Raw genomic sequence first — 19491 nt, forward strand, 5'->3', positions numbered from 1 at the left:
CACTTCCTTATTAAGAAACCAATTATTTTACACATTGCGTATCTGTACAGTATATTTACAATGACGTAATCTCCAACTTTTATTTTGAAAACACACTGTCCGGAAGTGGCGCTTTGCATTTGGCATGCGCATAATAATACCGAGGAAGAAAAGCACCAGTGTTTAACCGACGGCATTAAATTGTAAACATTAGCAACCTGGGCGACTTTTCTCTGTCGTTGGGATGGAAATATAAGGTAAAGTTTTTGTTAAACGTGTCTAGTTTGTGTCAGATAGTTGTCAATGTCAAAAATGTCAGCAAATGCCGTTTTGAAAGCGTTCACGTTAACTTAGTTATCGCTAGCATTACATTTATTACATCCGATCCGACCTGATGCTGAGATTGACTCTCCAGCCGCCACAGACACCCTACATGTAGGGAATGTCTGCGTTGTCGTTACATTTCATTTTCTTTGCTTATATCGATTCACTTTAACGTTCTGCGTTTGAATTATCGTCTGTAGATTCCCTACCACAGTGCTAGCATAGCACATAGCATTCCCAGACATCCTCGGGAAATGGACTGACTTGTTAGCTAGCTCATTGATTTTTATAGTTCTGCGCAATTAAGAATTGTCCTGGAAGCACGAGTTCTCTCCGTCTACATCACTGCTTTCTGCAACTATTATCGGTAAGCTTCACACGAACCTACTTTCCGACATACTATTGGAAATTTTGAGCCAGCTAGCTAGCTGACTTCGCATCCGGATCAGTCTATCTGCTGAAGCTGCGAAAAACAAACAGTTAGCCCAAGTCTTAACTACTTGACAGTCGTGCGAAGAATGCAGCATGAAACAAATCACTAACGGGAACGACCGTGTGTTAACGTTATATGAAGGGACAACACTGATACTGGGCATGTTTTGGCATAAACATGAGGTAAATGGTATGTGAACATCCGAGCCACTTTCTTACTGATCCCGTGCAACAGAATCAGTTTTGGCTTGCTGTTTTCCCACTAATTAACCCTGGTCTGTGATAAGATTACACAGACGTTGTTAACCTTATCTGTAAACTGCTCCATCTATTCTGTGACAGCTGATTAGCAAACCCACAAACTGATTTCAGTATGCAATTTGTAATTACTTTAACAACAAATGAAGTCTGTTATAATAAGACAGGAAAGGAGGACTTTGATTAACCTATCCACATACACACACACACACACACACACGCCCACACACACGCACACATAGAGCACAGCCTCACTGATACCAGAATAGAACAACCACAGTTGTATGGAAATACTGCACTTCCAAGTGTCTTATACAAGGGGAATCCTAAATCCCATATCCTGTATTCTTTAGACTGTGTATGGTCACATAGCTGCAGAGATGAATACTCATATGGCATTAGTCTAGTAATGATTGTCCATTTTGCTGCAGATAAACAGGAAACCATAATGCTCCCATACGGTAGATCATGAGATGTCATGGGGAGATCCTCCAGCTCTGGCCTCTCCTTTGTGCTTGTCATTCGAATGACTGCAGCACTGCATTAGATTGACTGGCTGAGCCAAGCCGACTGGCATGTTACAGCTGGTAGACAACAACTGGTGCACTGCCAAAGATTTCTGGTTAAAACTTATAGTCTACCATTTCTGTCTGGCATGTGTGAGTGGTAGACATAAATAGACTATTTTGACAGTAATTGTTTGAGTCACAGGGCATACTGAATCGTGGAAGCGTCATCGAAGATTGAGATGAATACATGTACCTTTAACACCCCTACTTTCAGTAAATGCTACCTTTGTGGAGCTTGTAGTATAAATTGATTTTGTAAATACTGTATCAGTGATCGCTTTGAACCTGTTGTGGTAATGTTGTCTGGTACTGCGTTATAGTTTTACATCCAACCTCATTTACGTATGTGTCGGGGTAACAGAAAAGCAAAAATGTCACTACATGATTATAGTCACCAATTAACCACTGAGGTAATTAAATACTTGCTTGAGATAGTGTCAACACATCATACGCAGTGTATATCATAAAGTTTACAGAGGCAGGGTGGAGGTATTTGATTGCAATCCAACAGGTGTACAGAGCAATTGCACAGGTGTGTGTAATAAACTAGTCACTCGGTGCATGCAAATGCATCAATCCGATCTCAGCCTTGCTTTCAGAAATGGCTACAGATTACATTTGGAGGGTAGCAGGACAGAAGTGTGGCACAAACTACAATTAAAAAGCAATTAGTTAGTAAAAGCCTTTTCGGCAGCAAACTGAGCACATTTCCCCAAAAGAGACATAGAACTAGATACCAAAATCTAAATGGACAACAGGGAAATTGTGGAGAGGCTCTCTGGTAAACACTGCTACATTCACATGCAGTTTCTAAAGTCCTTCTGTTCTGCTTGTGGTGATGACAAATCTGACTCTGTAGTCAATTTGTTTTGTTGTCTTTGTAGGTTAACCTCAAGGTGTGGGACCAAGCATTATTCTTCAGTGCATGGACGCAAAGCCAATGCGCAGGTAGGTGAGGTATTAAAGTGCCAAAGATTGTGTAGAATTAAATCTCTGTGTGTATTAAGTTCACACTCTTTGTACAAGAATGGTCTTAATCAAAGATTAAATGTCACCACTCAGGCAGGTGTTGAATTTCCTTCCTTCCTCGAGGAAAATCCTTTGTACCAGACAAGGAAAAAAATATTCACTACAATGAAGAAGGCTCAGAATGAGTCTTATTTAGAGAACTGGTGTGAACCCCCCATGACTCACTGGCACCTTCCTGTTTTGTCGCCAAATAAGCTTGTCTTCAAGGCAGACAAATCCCAAAAAAGTGTTAATTTTGATAAGACCGGTCTTTTTGGTTTTGTTTTCCCAGGCAGTTTTGTGATATTGTAATGTATTTTGCTGATGGACATTTCTCCTAGCCGTAAACAATGCAATGAGAAGTTAGCATACCTAATCCAAAAATAGGCAAAGAGGTGGAGTGTGGGTAGAGCTTAGGCGGGCTGAATGAAGCTTGGCTGCTGAAACCAAGCGGCGAGCTGTCACCTTTCAAAGAGCTGCATGTTTGGTACTTTTGCATTGGCTTAATTTTTCAGTCCTTGAGGATAGAGCTTGCTCTTATGAGTAAGCTCCTTCAAATTAACAATACGTTATTGTAGCAAGGCAAACTAATTGCTCACACACCTTGAATCCACAAAAAACTTTGAGTTATAAATTTAGTCTTAAAAGGAAATTAACACATATACATGTTATGAAACCAATCAGCATACATAATTGATTTTTACCATGGGAGACACTGCGGTATGGTGTGTCTTAAGGCGTCTTTTCAAGTTGGTTGTGTTTTTTCTGCCCATCTTGAATCCATAAAGCGCCCAGTGTTTGTACCCAGTTTTTCTGTCTGTTTGAATATAAATGTGTCCACAGGTCATCGTCTGTCTTCAGACCTGACAGAAGATGGGGCACTCATCATTTGAGAGGCCCCTGCCAGCAGCAGCTAATGATTGTTTGGCTTTTGAAGTCTGGATTTGTTATAAGGCTCTGACAAGGTTAGCTTGTGCCAATTAGTTATACTGGAAGCTGGCATTTGAGTGGGCGAAAGACATGCAAATTCTATTTCGATTTTTCTGTGTTTCTGGATTGAAGCACATTTTGTCATCAGAAAGAGTGTCTAATTGTGTGGTGGATGAATAAAATTCCAACAATTCAATAAGAGAATATTCAAAATGCAGTGAATGTTGAATCAATTTGATGTAACATTGCACTATTTTTTATCAAATGGATCCTCTGTTGGACAACCTCCATATGCAGCTCAAACACAGCGGGTGAAAGGGACCATTTTACTGTCCAATGAGTACTTTTACTTTTGATACTTTGAGTACCTTTTGCTGATAATACTTACATACTTTTACTTAGATTTGAATACACAACTGTTACTTGTGGAGTACTTTCACAGTGTGGTATTAGTACTTAAGTAAAGGATCTGAATACTTCCTCCACCACTGCTACTTCACTCGCAGATATTTCCAGAGACAGGTTTCCTCTTTCCAGTTGAACTTGCCACAGCTTTAATTTTACTTCAAATGATTTCACATTTGAAAGCAGAGAGCTGAGAAGCTGGCTGGAGCTTGAGGTTCAGCACTGAGAGGTTTGGTAATGTCCACCGTGAAAGGCAAATTACACAGACGCTTGCTATCACTGAGTTTCCACTTTAGGTTTTCCTTCATCTCTATGAATTATTCCAGACAGATAGACAGACACTTTGGAACAGTTTTACTTTGTGTGGTGCTAGCAGCTCCACAGCATTTTAGTTTACTATTTTATGTTCTTTTCTTTATTACTGAAAAAAGTAACTGCTTTTTTGTATTGAAGTGCCTCGCAGGCCAGAACAAATGATCTTGCGGGACATATGCGGCCCTGAAACTGGAGGTTCCCCATCCCTGGTTTAACCCAAGCCTGATGATGTCAGACTTTTCTTTAACTTCAGAAAGCTCCGTCCAGAACTACCAACATTGTACAACAGCTGTCACAGGCTAAATAGTAGTCCTTGTGATGAGTAGACTGATCTTCACGTGTAAGACAGTAGTGTCCTTTAATATCACTGCTGAGTTGTCTTACAACCTGTCAGACACAAATCTTGATTTACTGAAGGTCTGTTGTAGTGGATTCAATATATTGTATATCTGTGAAAACTGAGCTAATTTCAACATGCAACCTGCAGTACTCAATATGTTAAAAAAAAAAAAAAAACACTTTTGTAACATGTAAATACTTTGTGTGAATATGTGGGTTGAAGCTTTTGGTGCTCACAGCTCTGAAAGCATGTCAGAGTACACTGGTGGAGCTGAATGCTGTAGACAAGTTTACACTGTCTATCTAGTGGGCCAAATGACCCTACTGTGTTTGGCTCAGCTGATACCACAGACTGAGACAGTAGATCAGGAGTGTGTAATGATTTGGGGCCTTTGGATTCACAGGTACACTGCACATGTCAACAGATGTCATTTACTCACAAGAACCCAAACATAACTACCTGTTTGGCTAACAAGTACACCAAATGCGTTCCAGTTGTAGAATATAGTGTGACAGACTCTGCTCTGTTTTGCAGCTCAACTTACAGACAGGACGAAGGAAAACAGACCGTCACACTCCATTCTGAAATAAATAAAAAAAACGATTTAATGAAAAAAAGACTAATACCTGTTTTGACTTCTGCTTTTTTAAACCCTGAATTTCTCTCAGCTCTCTCATAATAATAATGCTAATAACAACAACGCTAACAATAGTAAAGCAATTACATGCACTGATATTTGCAGTCAATGCATTTTCAAATACAGGAAGGAAGTAAAATGACTAATAGTTCATAAAAAGAAAAGTGAGGTAAAATAATAAAACATTCAAGTGATAATAAAGTATAAATAATCTATAATAGTCTCTTAAAAGCCTGACTGCTCAGTCATTTGAAGATCACAGTATTCTGCCCAAATGTTTCCACACTGCATCATCATGTTCACTCTTGTGTTAAACTAGCAGATGACTTCACAAGATGAGTTGTTAAGATGAATTTCCTCTCTTAATCACTGTCCATCTGGTTGATTTTCAGGGCCACCAGCGCACGCCAAGACGCCACTGGAATGGACATTACCAGCCGCTGTACTCTGGGGGACCCCAACAAGCTCCCTGAAGGGGTCCCCCAGCCTGCACGCATGCCCTATGTCTCGGACAAACACCCACGGCAGACCCTGGAGGTGATCAACCTGTTGAGAAAACACCGTGAGCTCTGTGACGTGGTGCTGGTGGTGGGCGCCAAAAAGATTTACGCTCACCGTGTGATCCTGTCTGCCTGCAGCCCATACTTCAGGTACAGAGACACAAACCTTGTTCTCAAGTTATATTTTATAAAGTAAAACTATCTGGAAATGAATCCACTGGCCAACAAATTAACATCAAAGTGCAGATGCAGTACTTTGAGTGATATCTCTTGATTTCCATGTTCTCTTCAGGGCGATGTTCACTGGAGAGCTGGCTGAGAGCAGGCAGACTGAAGTGGTCATCCGCGACATCGATGAGAGAGCCATGGAGCTGCTCATTGACTTTGCCTACACTTCACAGGTAACAACAGTAGCGATGAACCGTGTTTCATTGGTCGGTATCACACGCTGCATTTGAACAAGTGCTAACAAGAACAGGAGCTTTTCAAATCTGCTGTAAATCAGTGACAGAAAGTGCAGAAGTTTACGTTTATTGAATCAAATCTGCATTCATGACCTGGGGCATCAGGCAGGATAAACAGGGTCTCCAGTGCAATGTGCCTCAGTGTTACTTTAAATTCAGCATAAAAACTTCAAAAAACAAACTTCATTTTCAACAAATTGACCCAAACTCTGCACAATTAATAACTGCATATGTCTTTACATATATTGTTATGAAGCACCCAACTCGTCACTGGTATAGCCAGTTGTTTTTAGTTGCACGTGTTGAGATGACCTTGGTGAGGTCAAGGTAGTTTTGGCAAGTGATTTTAGATCAAAAACACCAGGCTTGGAACAGTCTGCTGGTTAGTCAGTTTTCTGGCAAAAACTACCATCTTGGATACAAAAGAACACTACATACAAATCCACAACATGGTTATTGAAGACCACACTGTATATCCTTCATGGTACAATAAGGTCTGTCATGAAAAATACAACCATGGTGCAGCAATAAATCCAGCTAGAGAGTCCTCAAACTGGGTGGAGGTGAGGAGGCCTGTAGAGACTGACAAGGAGCTGCAGGGTTCTACAGCTGAGGGGAGATACTCAACAGCTTCATGGCTATATGACTGTATGACTTTGTGTGAAGAGTCTCTGATGTGTTGACCTCCCTGCTCCTAGGTGACTGTAGAGGAGGGAAACGTCCAGACGCTGCTTCCTGCTGCCTGCCTTCTTCAGCTGGCTGAGATCCAGGAGGCCTGCTGTGAGTTCCTCAAGAGACAGCTGGATCCCTCTAACTGTCTGGGCATTAGGGCGTTCGCAGACACACACTCCTGCCGAGAGCTGCTCCGCATTGCAGACAAGTTCACCCAGCACAATTTTCAGGAGGTAAGAAGTCACCTTTCCTTTCCTTTAATCTCACCACACAGCTGTCAGAGCTTTACTTTCGTTTTGTGCACTACGATGCCCCAATCAGTGTTTTTGGCAGCTAATACTGATCATCTGTGGGTCATATTGGCTGTGTATTGTCTGATACTGTTTGTTTTTGTTTGGTTTGGTTTCAGCAGTTTTATGCAACAGTTTAAATTCTTTGTAATATATTTGGATCTCCACCAGGAGACAGCGTAACCCAAGCTATAAATGCTGTGGAAAGATGGAATGGAAAGTGAGGATTTGTTGATGTTCTCCTATGAACAGAATATGTGGAGTATTCTCAAACACTTCATATTGAAGGTGTGTTGAGGATGTTGACACTCATAAAGTGTTTATATTAAGTACAGAACAGTATTTGTGCATATAGCTTCAATTAAACTTAATCAGTAGAACTTAACAGGATCTCCACAGCCATGGTCTGTCCATGCAAGTGTTGTCACTTATGTTATCTGATTGGATCTCTTGTTAAAGCAGGCAGACTGATGGCTTTGGATGGAAAATGTGTCACCTTATATTTAAGATGCCGTACATGTGATATACATTATAAACACTGTTTTATTTTAGGTGCAAAAGTGGAATTGTAGCCCCAACACAGATGGAGCGGTGGTAGCCTGAATGTACCTGTCAGTATTGTCTCAGTAGAGACGTGTCTGCAGCCAGCAGTCATTCTAAATTCAACGATAATTCAGTGTTTGTCAGTCTGGCTACATGAGGAACTAAACTGTAATAATATGAAAACAGTTCAAGGGCTGCAGCAATTAGCCGATTAATCATTTAGTCGATGGACAGAAGAAACTATTTTGATGATCAAACATGCTGGTGGAGTCAAATACAAGGGGCAGATGTGCCTGCATTCAGCCAGTATCAACAGGTTTAACAGGTACATCTGGTGGACAATAGATATCATTACATTTTCTGTTAAAGAGTGGCACAGTGACTGTTGACCTTTGAATTAGACCTTTTTCTGGGCAGATAGTTTTGACCTTTCACAACAAATGTGGAACTAATTATTGTTAAGGATGACTGTGTTCTATTATGTGTCCCAGTCAGTCAGAGCCAGCCAGCTTAATACCACAGCCCTGGAATTGGTCAAGCTAAATAGGATGCAGCCAGTATCATTAGTGTTATTAACTGCACCTGTGTTCCTTGCTAGTCCTTGTCCAGATGTCTGTCTTTCATTTAACTGCACACAGGATTTGTAGAGCATGATTTTTAAGTGATGAATTTAAAATGCTGAAGAAAGAGGAAAGCAGTTAGCCTTGTGATGATGCCAACACTGTAGTTATGGCTCGGTTTTGATGGATTTAGTGGTTGTGGAGAATTAGAATTGACTGTTCTCTCTTTGTGGCAGACCTGCTGTCTGACTCTCCTGCTCTCTTGTCTTAGGTTATGGAGAGTGAAGAGTTCATGCTGCTGCCTGCCAACCAGTTGATTGACATCATTTCCAGTGATGAGCTCAATGTACGCAGTGAGGAGCAGGTTTTCAACGCTGTGATGGCCTGGGTGAAATACAGCATCCAGGAACGCAGACCACAGCTGCCCCAGGTGTGTGGCCGAAGAAATCTCTTACAACAGATAATGCTTCTGTGGCCAGTTCTCTTATTTGTGTACAACACACTCCCATACAACACGTAACGTTGCTTCAGACTTCTGTTGGAGCTGAAGAACACTTTGGAACTGATGTGGGTTTTCTGTGTTCTGCAGGTCCTGCAGCATGTCCGTCTGCCACTGCTCAGCCCCAAGTTCCTGGTGGGCACCGTTGGGTCAGACCCTCTCATTAAGAGTGACGAGGAGTGCAGGTGGGTTTGTTTGTCAACCATTTTGTGTTTTTGGTGGTAAAATGTGGCTGGGGCTGATCTGGATCCAGGACTTTGTTAGATTTCTTTAAATTGCCAGACATTTTTTTTTTTGAACATTTCTACATTTTTCTATTTACGTCTAAATTTTGGATTACAGACACTGTGAGAAGGCACATTTACCTCATTACGTACTGTACTATGGATCATATGCTTGTGTTTCTGTTGTTTCAGAGACCTGGTTGATGAAGCTAAGAATTACCTGCTGCTGCCGCAGGAAAGGCCGCTGATGCAGGGCCCCAGAACACGGCCGAGGAAACCCATCCGCTGCGGAGAGGTACTCTTTGCAGGTCAGTACCTTTAATCAATAGATTAAAACCAGGGTTTCCCTTGCATCAAATATGCAACTGTATGCAGACACAACTACGGGTGAGGAGGATTGGAAACATGTATCTGGCTGAGCCAATCATTTCTGTGCAAATTTAATACTGTGTACTGTCCGTTGTTCTTCCTCTATGTCTCCTGGTCTTGTAGTTGGTGGTTGGTGCAGCGGTGATGCCATTTCCAGTGTGGAGCGTTACGACCCCCAGACCAATGAATGGCGGATGGTAGCGTCCATGAGTAAACGGCGTTGTGGAGTCGGTGTCAGTGTTCTGGATGACTTGCTGTATGCGGTGGGAGGTCATGATGGCTCATCATACCTCAATTCGGTGGAGAGGTGTGGCATGATCACTCAAGCTTTGCCTGAACATTTTCGTTCTTCTTTCCCTTTTTCCCACTTTGCTAAATCAAAAAGATCTAGATGTAAAACTATAGTTTCTCTTTCTTCCCCTGTCTAGATATGATCCGAAAACCAATCAGTGGAGCAGTGACGTGGCCCCCACTAGCACTTGTCGTACCAGTGTGGGAGTGGCTGTCCTCGGTGGTTATCTGTATGCTGTAGGGGGACAGGATGGCGTTTCCTGTCTGAACATTGTAGAAAGGTATCTACCAGAACTCTCGTGTCTATGACAAACTGTCCATGTAACCATCTTCTAGTGTTTGTTGTTTTAGATCTGAAATGAAACCACCAAACTCAAACCTCCATCCTGTAACTTGTTGTTCATCACGATGAGCCGGCTAAATTCTAGAAGCTTCCCAGAAACTTAATGTTTGAACAATCATTTATTTGTCAGAGCTAGAAAAAAGACATCCTTGTTTGTATTGATTCTGTCATTGGTGATAATGTTATGCAGCTTTATCTAATAGAATCCTTCTAATACTTTAGGTATGATCCAAAGGAGAACAAATGGACTCGTGTGGCCTCCATGAGCACCAGACGACTGGGTGTAGCTGTGGCTGTGCTGGGGGGGTTCCTTTACGCTGTAGGAGGGTCTGATGGGACGTCACCATTAAATACAGGTATGATTGTCAGTCATGTGATAAGTACAATCTTAAACTGACCCAGGGCTGTGACAACAGTGATAATTAGGAAAGTACAAACGCGTCAAAACACATTAAAGTTTAATGTTTATCTGGTGTTTATATGCACCAGAAAGTGAACACGTCATGGCTCTCTGCTTTGGGTTTGCCAAATCAGCCTCAGTCAGCTGAATGTTATCCAGGTTTTCCATCTTTTGTCTGTGATATTTGATAATGACAAAGTCAAGGCGAGATGAAGTTGAGGCTGCTCCTGAAGAGAGGTGTGAAACATCTGCGGGGAGTGGAATGTGAGACATCATACAGGCTGGGACCATTCATTCAAAACTGCAACACAATAGCATTTTAGTTAGAAATAAAAGGACAGTTTCACTGGTTGGAGTAATTCATCTGCCTTGAAGTGCAGTATTAACACTGTAAACAGGAAGTAAAAATGACCATAGTTCTTCCTCAGCTGTCTGTCCACTGTCAAGAAGTTGACTGTAATTATTTTCTTTTTTGCCGTCATTTAATTCCCCCCTCCTTTCTCCTTTTTCTTGTGATCTTTCCCTCCTTTTCAGTGGAACGTTACAACCCTCAAGAGAACCGCTGGCACACTGTGTCACCCATGGGAACCAGGAGGAAGCACCTCGGCTGTGCTGTCTACCAGGACATGATTTACTCTGTTGGAGGGAGAGACGACACCACAGAACTGAGCAGTGCAGAGCGATACAACCCCAGGACCAACCAGTGGTCTCCTGTAGTGGCCATGACGTCCAGACGGAGCGGGGTGAGTGTTGGGATTTTGTGTGGTTGAAATATGAAGCTTGTTTTTGTATCATTTTAGTTACTGCTTCACAGTCAGATTTTGATTCTTAGATTGACTGCATTTCATTCGTAAAAGGTTTTATTACGTGTCACTGTTCTGCTGCTCATCAAAAGCTTTAATCTGTGCACGACGCTGAAGTGTGTGTGTATGTGTGTGTCTGTAGGTGGGACTGGCTGTGGTGAATGGTCAGCTGATGGCAGTGGGAGGCTTTGATGGGACGACGTATCTGAAAACTATAGAAGTCTATGATCCTGACGCCAACACGTGGAGGTAAGTGCCAGCCTTTAAAAGTGTAACACTTAATGTTATTGAAGTTGTCATGATGTTAGTGCAGAACTTGTTCAAGAGAACAAGCATGTTCCCTTACATCTGGAGAATATGACCTGTAGGCCGGGCACCACAGTGTTTCATTTATGATGACGTGGTGACATGTTTGACCTTTAGCAATAAACTGCAGCTCTTGTGATTTGGATGTTGCACTTGGCTATGTTGAGATTTCAATAATTTTGACCCTTAGTCAGACCTTTTATACCTGCAAATATTGGAAACAGCACAGCAAGATCACATAGAACACCTTTTGTCTAATACATGCTAAAACATACAACGATAGTTAACCTGTTGAACCTCAAACATATTTCTATTAATTGATGTTTAGGAGTGATTAGCAAGATTATTAGCTTTGTAATATGATATGCTATTTGCTGTAGCTGTAGGGTCAGCCAGCTAAAATAAAGCTGCAGCTTTCCTTTTGCTGTGGGTAATTTTACTCAGTACTAGTAAAGTTGACTGTTTGTCGATGTGCATGTAATTCACATCGGCAAATGACTTCCTGGTGTGACATCCACCTGCTGTGTCACATATCCAACCTTTGTCATGCCCTTTCACAGACTGCTCTCGTTTGCAGTCAGTAGTTTCTATGGAATGGAGCAGAGGGTGGGTGTTACATCCCCCAACATTTTTCATTTTCATTTCATACCCAGAGATGCAGCAGTAAATTAGCATGGTCTTGATATCTGGTGATATCATCTGTCAAAAAGCAACATCCAATTTGTCTGACACTGTTTTAACTGTGTATTAAGAGTCTAAAGTTAGCATGCTCGTGAGTTGTGTTTTTCCAAGAGTAAATCACTAAATGCAACTTGTCTGACACGTCTGAAAGCAGTGAGGGATAACAGTACCACCCCTGTACATCTAAAGTGAATGGATTTTTATTGGTGGTGCTCCAGCAGCAACATCCACGTCCACATTCTTCTGATGACCTCACTATCAACACTTAATGCACAAACTCAAAAAAAACACTTCACTGAGATCTTTGGATCATCCAAAATAACAGAGGCACTGTTTCCGTAAAGAGATTTTTACAGAATTTGAGATGTCAAGACAAGTCTCGTCATGCCCGCCAAGCATATTGGATATCATCACTGACCACTGTGGGTGGACAAATATTTCTTCAGCTGCAGAAAAGTTGATCATTGCATCCTCCTTATCATCATGAAACAGCATAGAAATTATTTCATAAACACATTAAGATAGAAAGTCACAGTACACGCCACGACACAACTCTAGACTTAGTTCGATGGGGTGGTATTACACACGCTTGAGAAGAAGCCATTAAACAGGCCTATTAAACTGTCCATCACAGAGGCCCCAATTAGTTTTCACTTTCTAAATCTTGCTCGTCCTCTTCCTCTTCTATTCAGCCGTGTTCACATTCAGGAGTAGCAGAGCAGGGTCTTTTAGGTTTGTCATTTCTACTGCACAAAAGAACATTGAACTTGCTCTCCCTCATCATTTGCTTGTCACTCACTCTTTCCAGGTTGTACGGAGGAATGAACTACCGCCGGCTAGGTGGAGGGGTGGGTGTCATTAAAATGACTCACTGTGAATCCCACATATGGTAACACCAACCCCGCCACCACACATACACACACACACACATACACATACACACACACACACTCACACGCTTCTCATCACGTTGCAATGGATGCCTCTTTTCACCAACTCTCGTGCCTCCAAAAGAGACGCTGTAATTAATGCGAGGATGAGGAAACGGTGGGGGGAGACGAGACGGAAAGAGGAAGAAACTTTGAACTCTAGTTCATCCCCCACCCCACTCTGAGGTCACTGACTTTGGATTACCCTGCTATCATTGATTGACCGCAGCCACCATGAAGTGCACTGAGAGCAGAAGTCTACCAAGAACCATTAAGCTTCCAGTTTGGAGAGGACAGTCCTTCTCCTGTGACCTCTCCGAGGTTTTATCCTCCAAGCCTTTTCCGTCTGGGACATTTGGTTTTGGCGTGTGTGATGGACGGAACTCAACTTGGGGAGATTAGCTTACATTTCTGAGGTTTAACAAGTTCAAAAGCATCAGGTCACTGGAAGAGGGTTTTTTCAGTCTTCCAACTGTGAAAGCCTCCATCACTTTCCCTCGTCCTAAAACACCAGCCACCAAATTCAGGCTACTGGTCACCCCCCCTCAGCGAGTTAAAAACAGCCAGCAGGACAGCAGACCCTCTGTTCATTGTGTGAAATCGATTGTTTCCTGGAGATGCAGCATTGCGTACTGACTGTCGGAGGTAAATCTCTCACTCATTTTGTACTTTGCTTTAGGCTTCAAAGCATACGTCTGAGCTGTGGCTGTTATGTCTCTGGGCCTCGTGTGTAGCATTAAACAGTCGATAGCTGTCAGGCAGTTATCTCCTGAAGGCTTCGATACGTTTTGGCTGGATACCCAGAGAGGAAAAACCTAATTTATTTTACCAATAATGGGCACCGGGGAAGATGGGTGGCATGAGAAGAGTCACTGCTACTCAACATTTTCTCCCCAACTTACTGTTGTTGAACGGGGCTCTGCTGCTGCACTTTACAGGAGGCTGCTGGTGTCGTTTACTGCCTTGGATGTTTGAAGATTTCAGTTCAGAGCTGACGGTATGGTTAAAGGAACATGGCCTGTTAGTGAACTTAACCCCTGGGTGGGAAGAACTTGGACACCAAAATCATCTGTCTATGTCTAGTGTGTTGCTGAATCATGGAGGCCTCAGTATGCTTTAAACAAGCTCAAGGCTTTGCACTATCAGACATAACTATTGGCCGGAATTCCATTATGGGAACAATAATAGAAATACAATTTTTTTGCTCACTGACCGCTGAGATGTTGTGCTTTCTTAGCGCCCTGCTGTCATAGCTGCCACATGACTACATCACACCATCTGTCCCATGTTTCTTCAACAGTTCTTTGCTTTTGCGTATCTTTGTAGTCTCGACACGATAAAGTAAGCACACAAATGGGCATTTTTGGGCAGATTGTCTCTTCAAAGGCAGTTATGTTGTTGCACTCAGATGTACATTCTAATGTTTTTTTTGAAGAAAGAAAGATTTAAAGTTCAAAGCCTGCCTTCTTTCACACATTCACACACCTAGTCAATCATTAAGTATAACGTGGGTATGATTGTCATACATTCTGCTCCAAAAAGTTACAAAAAATGTTCTCTGGATTCTAGTTTAGGCTGTTAGATGATCTGATAAGCACTTTGTTTGAAGCATACTGACACCTTAACAGTGTCCTATATTGCATTTGTTAGTACTATATGGGGCTAGCTTTATGTCAAAGGTGCAAATGATATTCTCTATTTTTGTTTTTGCCAACAAATCTCACAAAAATATCAAAACCAACAATTTGTTAGCCGTCTCTCAGTACTTGTAGCTTTCCAAGGCTGTGTGTGGTGCTCAGCTTCAAGGCCATTCATTCCCACTGATGTCTTTAAATCACTGAAAACACATACAAATCTATTGTCTAATAAAAAAAAGCTGAGTCATGACCTAAAACAGCTGGTGCAGCTACAACAACCGCAGTTGTTGCAGTTGCAAACAGTACTCGAACAGGAAGAAATAGTGCATTTGTTGGGGACTATTTTCAGTGGTGGATTAATCCACATTTGGTGCTCTAGTGAGCATTTGTGCAGCAGGACGGTGTAGGTGAAACTGAGTCAAAGTAACCCACAGTGAGTGTGTTCATGGTAAATGAAGGAACATGTCACCCAGTGCAACAATGTGGCTCATTGATGTGTTTTTAGACGTTTTTAGACAGCAGTGGAGCTCAGTGTACAGAGGGATAAGGATACATGCACAGCACTCTGTAGATACGTTCATTGTCCGTTTGGGTCACGTCAGGTTTGTTGACAATAAGAATATCATCTATTGGAAATTGAAAAGCAATGCAAACATTCTGCTTTAAAATATAAGATTACTTTCCCTTTTTCCACAAATATGGCAAATTGTGTGTCGATAGCCTGGGTCATAAAATCCCTTATGTTTTAACTTTAAACACTACAGCCAGTGATCTACTTTGGGCAAAGATGATTTTTGTGCACGTGTCTCATAATAGTATGCATAAAGTAAACTAACTTCCTTTACCAAAGTCAAGCTAGAAGAGAAATCTGATATACCTTTGTCCTGAATGCACTGTCAGAGGTGTGGCCTGGCTGAACCGAGGGGCAGCAAGGCTCAATTCCATGATGCAAGAAATAAGTCCAGTGTTAGCCTAAACATTTAGGAACATTGTAAATAAGTATTTATTGCAGAACCGAAGCAACTTTTCAGCCATCCATTTAAGAAGCTGATCACATCTGGGTGATAGATTTACCAAAACCTGGGCATCACCAAGGCCCAAGTTCAGTTTAGAAACATTAATAGAAACTTTTGGACTCTCATTTATGAACATGTTGGATGGGGAAGCGTTCTCTAGCCAAATGATATTTCACATTTGACCCTGTGTTAAGCCCCGCCATGCTTAGGTGCTGTTGCGAGGCCTGTCAGGCTTTTTGTTCGTTTACAGTGATAATGGTGACAGATTTGTGATTGAAATGTACAGTAATCTATGAAACACCAGGTCTGTGATTCCTCACAGAAGGAAAACAAAGCACCCTTCTCATTTCTAGCTGCTCCGTGTGCAGCTGACGTTTCCCGCAGTGGTTAGATTAAGGCTATTCTTTGTATTTTCAGAAAGTCTGCTTCACCTTTTACAAGAGGGAAGGATTTGAGGATATGAGGAATAAGCCATGCGATTGGCAGATGTAGTGGTATCTATCTTATGTTAGGCTGTAGCTGGAGAGTGAACATCCCTAGGACAAACAAGGAGCAGGGCTGAGCTGCTGTCATTAAATTCTGATCCTGTTGCTTCTTGGCTCACAGGTTGACATATCCACAAACAGTGCTTGTATCAGTCCTGGACAGGTTTTTTTCAAACGTATCCTGTAACCCCACAAAATGATGTAGAAAGCTAGTAACACAACACTTTGTGACTGCTGTATGCAGTCAGTTAGCCAGACATGCTAACCTTCGCAGCTTACATCAGAGCAGATAAAGACGACGTTCAATCCACTCCTCCTTCATTTTGGTTTTTCAAAGTCTACAAAAAAGACACCAGGTTTAAAACTGTTGAGATACTGAGTATTGCTCTTCTTAGAGCCTCATACACTCTGCATCAGTATGTAGGGAAATGGAAAGTTTGACTGAAAGCTATGATTGGACAATTGCTGTTAGGAGGAGGGGTTTAACAGTGGGTCAATTCAGCAATTTTAGAGTATAGAAAACCTGAGGATTTCTGTGTTTTACACAGTTCAATGATATCCCTGATAACAAAAATTTAAATGGAGGAGAATTAAACCTAATTTCTCCAGTTGGATTTCTGTTACATGCTTCACACCTCGAGCATCAAACTCAGACTAGTTGTCATGACGGTGGACTACGGCAAATGCAGTGAAGTGTATTCATCCCAGTTTGTTATGAAAAGAATGGACCACACTAGTACATTTCTTAACTGTATATGAATTAATGGAGTAACACCTCCCTCTGCAGTCGTCATTGGTTGATATTTTTGTTCACACGTCATTGGGGTTTGGAGACACAGGTCCTTTTAGTTCTGCATTCATTGTTCCAACCTTCTTGTTTTCATGTCTTTGTATGCAGCGCAGTATAATGGCACCACCTGCTGGAGGACAGTTTAAGTGCAGCACTGATATGAATAACAGAAAAAAAACCCCTTTTGCAATTTCCTAAGTGGTTCCCTGTCATGCTGATCTCAGCTCAGTGTGAGACAAAAGTCGAGACAGACAGTTTGAGTAGAAGGGGAAATTGGTTTGGACGAATCTCAGAATTTATTGCACTGTGATTATCTTTTTTTAATTGTATTTTATATGGGTGGTCAGCTTTCCAGATACGGGGGGAAAAATGTCAAATCATAGTAAATCCACATGGGAATCAGACATTTCAGGCGTCACACTGGGAAGGACAGATTTGTTTCACAGATGCAACACATCACGTCGCTTGCTTCGTGTCACACACAGTTCGTCACAACTCTGCACTTTAAATGGTGTGTGCAACAAATGAATTGCTGTAAAGACCGGCAAGTGACAGCACATCCAAGGCGGTTCTTTATGTATTATTTAAAAACACCTTTTCATGAGCAAGCAGGTCCTAACCTGAATATTGGTGTTGATGTTCAATGATATGGCAACTGTAGATTTTTGTGGGGTCTAGTTTTCTATGCTAGTGGGAGATTTCAAGCGGCAGGATGGCTGTTTGTCCGATCATGCAAGACGATATGTTGAAAATGTTTGTTTTGTGGATGTTTTGCTGTCACACATGCACATGAAATATTTCATGGAATGTCCTTAAGTGTTGACATCGGAGAACACAGAGGCTCTTTCATACTGACTGTGTTAAATGCATAGTTTTCACTGAAGAGAAATGTTATCACTGAACAAAAACGATGCAGTGTGGCCAACTGTTTATGCCTGCTCCTTGAAAACTCTCCCAAGAATCTGTTGCTACTTGTCACTGCCACAGAATTCAAGGGAAGCCCCACTCAGTTGAAGAGTCCATCCATGTTATTTCTTTGGTTCGAGACGAGGCCTGTCTCCGTTAAATAGCTCTCCATAAAAGTCTAAACACCATGTGTTCAGCTTTGTGAAGATGCATTTTACATAAACTCCAGTGAGTTTTTAAATGGTTTCTTTAGCTTAAAGAGTAGAGCTGTTGTTCAACCCACAAAGACACGGGGAAACCTGGGGAGAGATATTTGACTTAACACATATGGATTAGGCTGTTCGACCAGTAATACTGTGTTTGTTCTCCCAAACTGAGTGGAGTCTCCCTTTACTCATGTAAGCTACTAATAATGCATTGTAATAGTGATGAACAAAAGTCGAGTTCAGTCAGTAGCCTATAATCAGTATCTTGTTTTGAGTAGCCTCTGTGCAGTATGTCCAACGTGTGACCCAAACATGGCTGTGATCTCTGGTGTTTGTTTTCATATATCAAACAGCCTCAGCAGCTCTGGACTCACCATGTTCACTATGACAAAGATTAAATTTTTCCCTGGGAAAACAAACGCGTCAGATTCTTTGAGGGCTACTGTGGAATTGAATTTTGGGGGAAAAGGGAAATGAATTTCTTTCTCTGCAGCAAATGTTTCCACCACAAAGAGGGAAAACTCCACAGGAAGTGCAATATTTCAATTGTAAGTGGTATTTTAGGTTACAGTTTGTGCAGAAACTGTTCATGTTTATTTTCTTTGGGCTGGCAAAATGACCACAACGAGTAAAAGCTGAGTATGATATCTGACTGATGATGGTCACTTACAGTAATTAAGTGTTGTTTATTCTCTGGGTTTCAGAGTTAATTCACTAGAAAGTGTAATTGATGTGTTATGTCTATGATACTGCTGGGCTCTATTTCCAGTACGAAAGTTGTACCTGCAACTCTGACAGATTGTAAATTGTCTTGGATATTGGATAATGTCTCTATGTTTAAAGGTAACACATTTTTATGGAACATCTCAAACGACTATTCTAAGAGCACACAAAGTCAGTCATCAATAAAATCAAAATACAGTATAACTGAACAGTTAGCTGAATAAAAGAAATTAAAAATATAGGCGTAAGCAGCAATAATCAAGGTTCAATTAGACTTGAAAATTTGACATTTTGATTAAAATGACAAAAGCCATTTTTGAGATAATTGAGAAAACTTAAATTTGATTGTTACAGCATCACTTTGAGGTCAATGACTGTCATTGTGTGTGCCTGAGGAGCGGGTGGCATTTGCAACCCATTTGGGCATTTGACTTTGGAATTTGGGGAAGCAGCATAGGATATGGCAGGTCAACTTTTAAACCACAAGAGTTGACAACAGATGGGAAGAAAGAGGAAGAGGCACACACAGTTTGGTGCCAGGCTGGCTTTGAACAGATGACTTTATTGGTACAGGGTGTGTGTCTGAACCGCTAGACTGTGAGGCCAAGACAGCTGAAACAGACAGCTGACACTAAACATGAGCAGAGTTCTGCATAC

At 41.6% G+C, this 19491-nt stretch overlaps 1 protein-coding gene across 2 annotated transcripts; it reads left to right on the forward strand.

Moving 5' to 3' along the window:
• Nucleotides 1-115: 115 nt before the first annotated feature.
• Nucleotides 116-19151, forward strand: klhl20 (kelch-like family member 20). 2 transcript variants are annotated; one of them, XR_013077873.1, is made up of 15 exons: nt 116-236; nt 2447-2510; nt 5590-5847; nt 5990-6098; nt 6860-7066; nt 8498-8656; nt 8816-8910; nt 9142-9257; nt 9442-9625; nt 9747-9890; nt 10175-10308; nt 10887-11095; nt 11298-11404; nt 12951-15672; nt 15709-19151. XR_013077873.1 is itself a non-coding variant. In XM_076744978.1 (14 exons), the coding sequence occupies exons 2-14, from the start codon at nt 2488-2490 to the stop codon at nt 13033-13035; spliced, it is 1830 nt and encodes a 609-aa protein (XP_076601093.1). In that variant the 5' UTR covers nt 116-236; nt 2447-2487; the 3' UTR covers nt 13036-19150. The 2 variants fall into 2 exon arrangements, 1 of the variants encoding a protein (XP_076601093.1); XM_076744978.1 differs by having other exon boundaries at nt 12951-19150.
• Nucleotides 19152-19491: the final 340 nt, after the last annotated feature.

The sequence above is a fragment of the Chaetodon auriga genome, chromosome 12, assembly GCF_051107435.1.
Source record: "Chaetodon auriga isolate fChaAug3 chromosome 12, fChaAug3.hap1, whole genome shotgun sequence".
Classification (NCBI taxonomy): Eukaryota; Metazoa; Chordata; class Actinopteri; order Chaetodontiformes; family Chaetodontidae; genus Chaetodon; species Chaetodon auriga.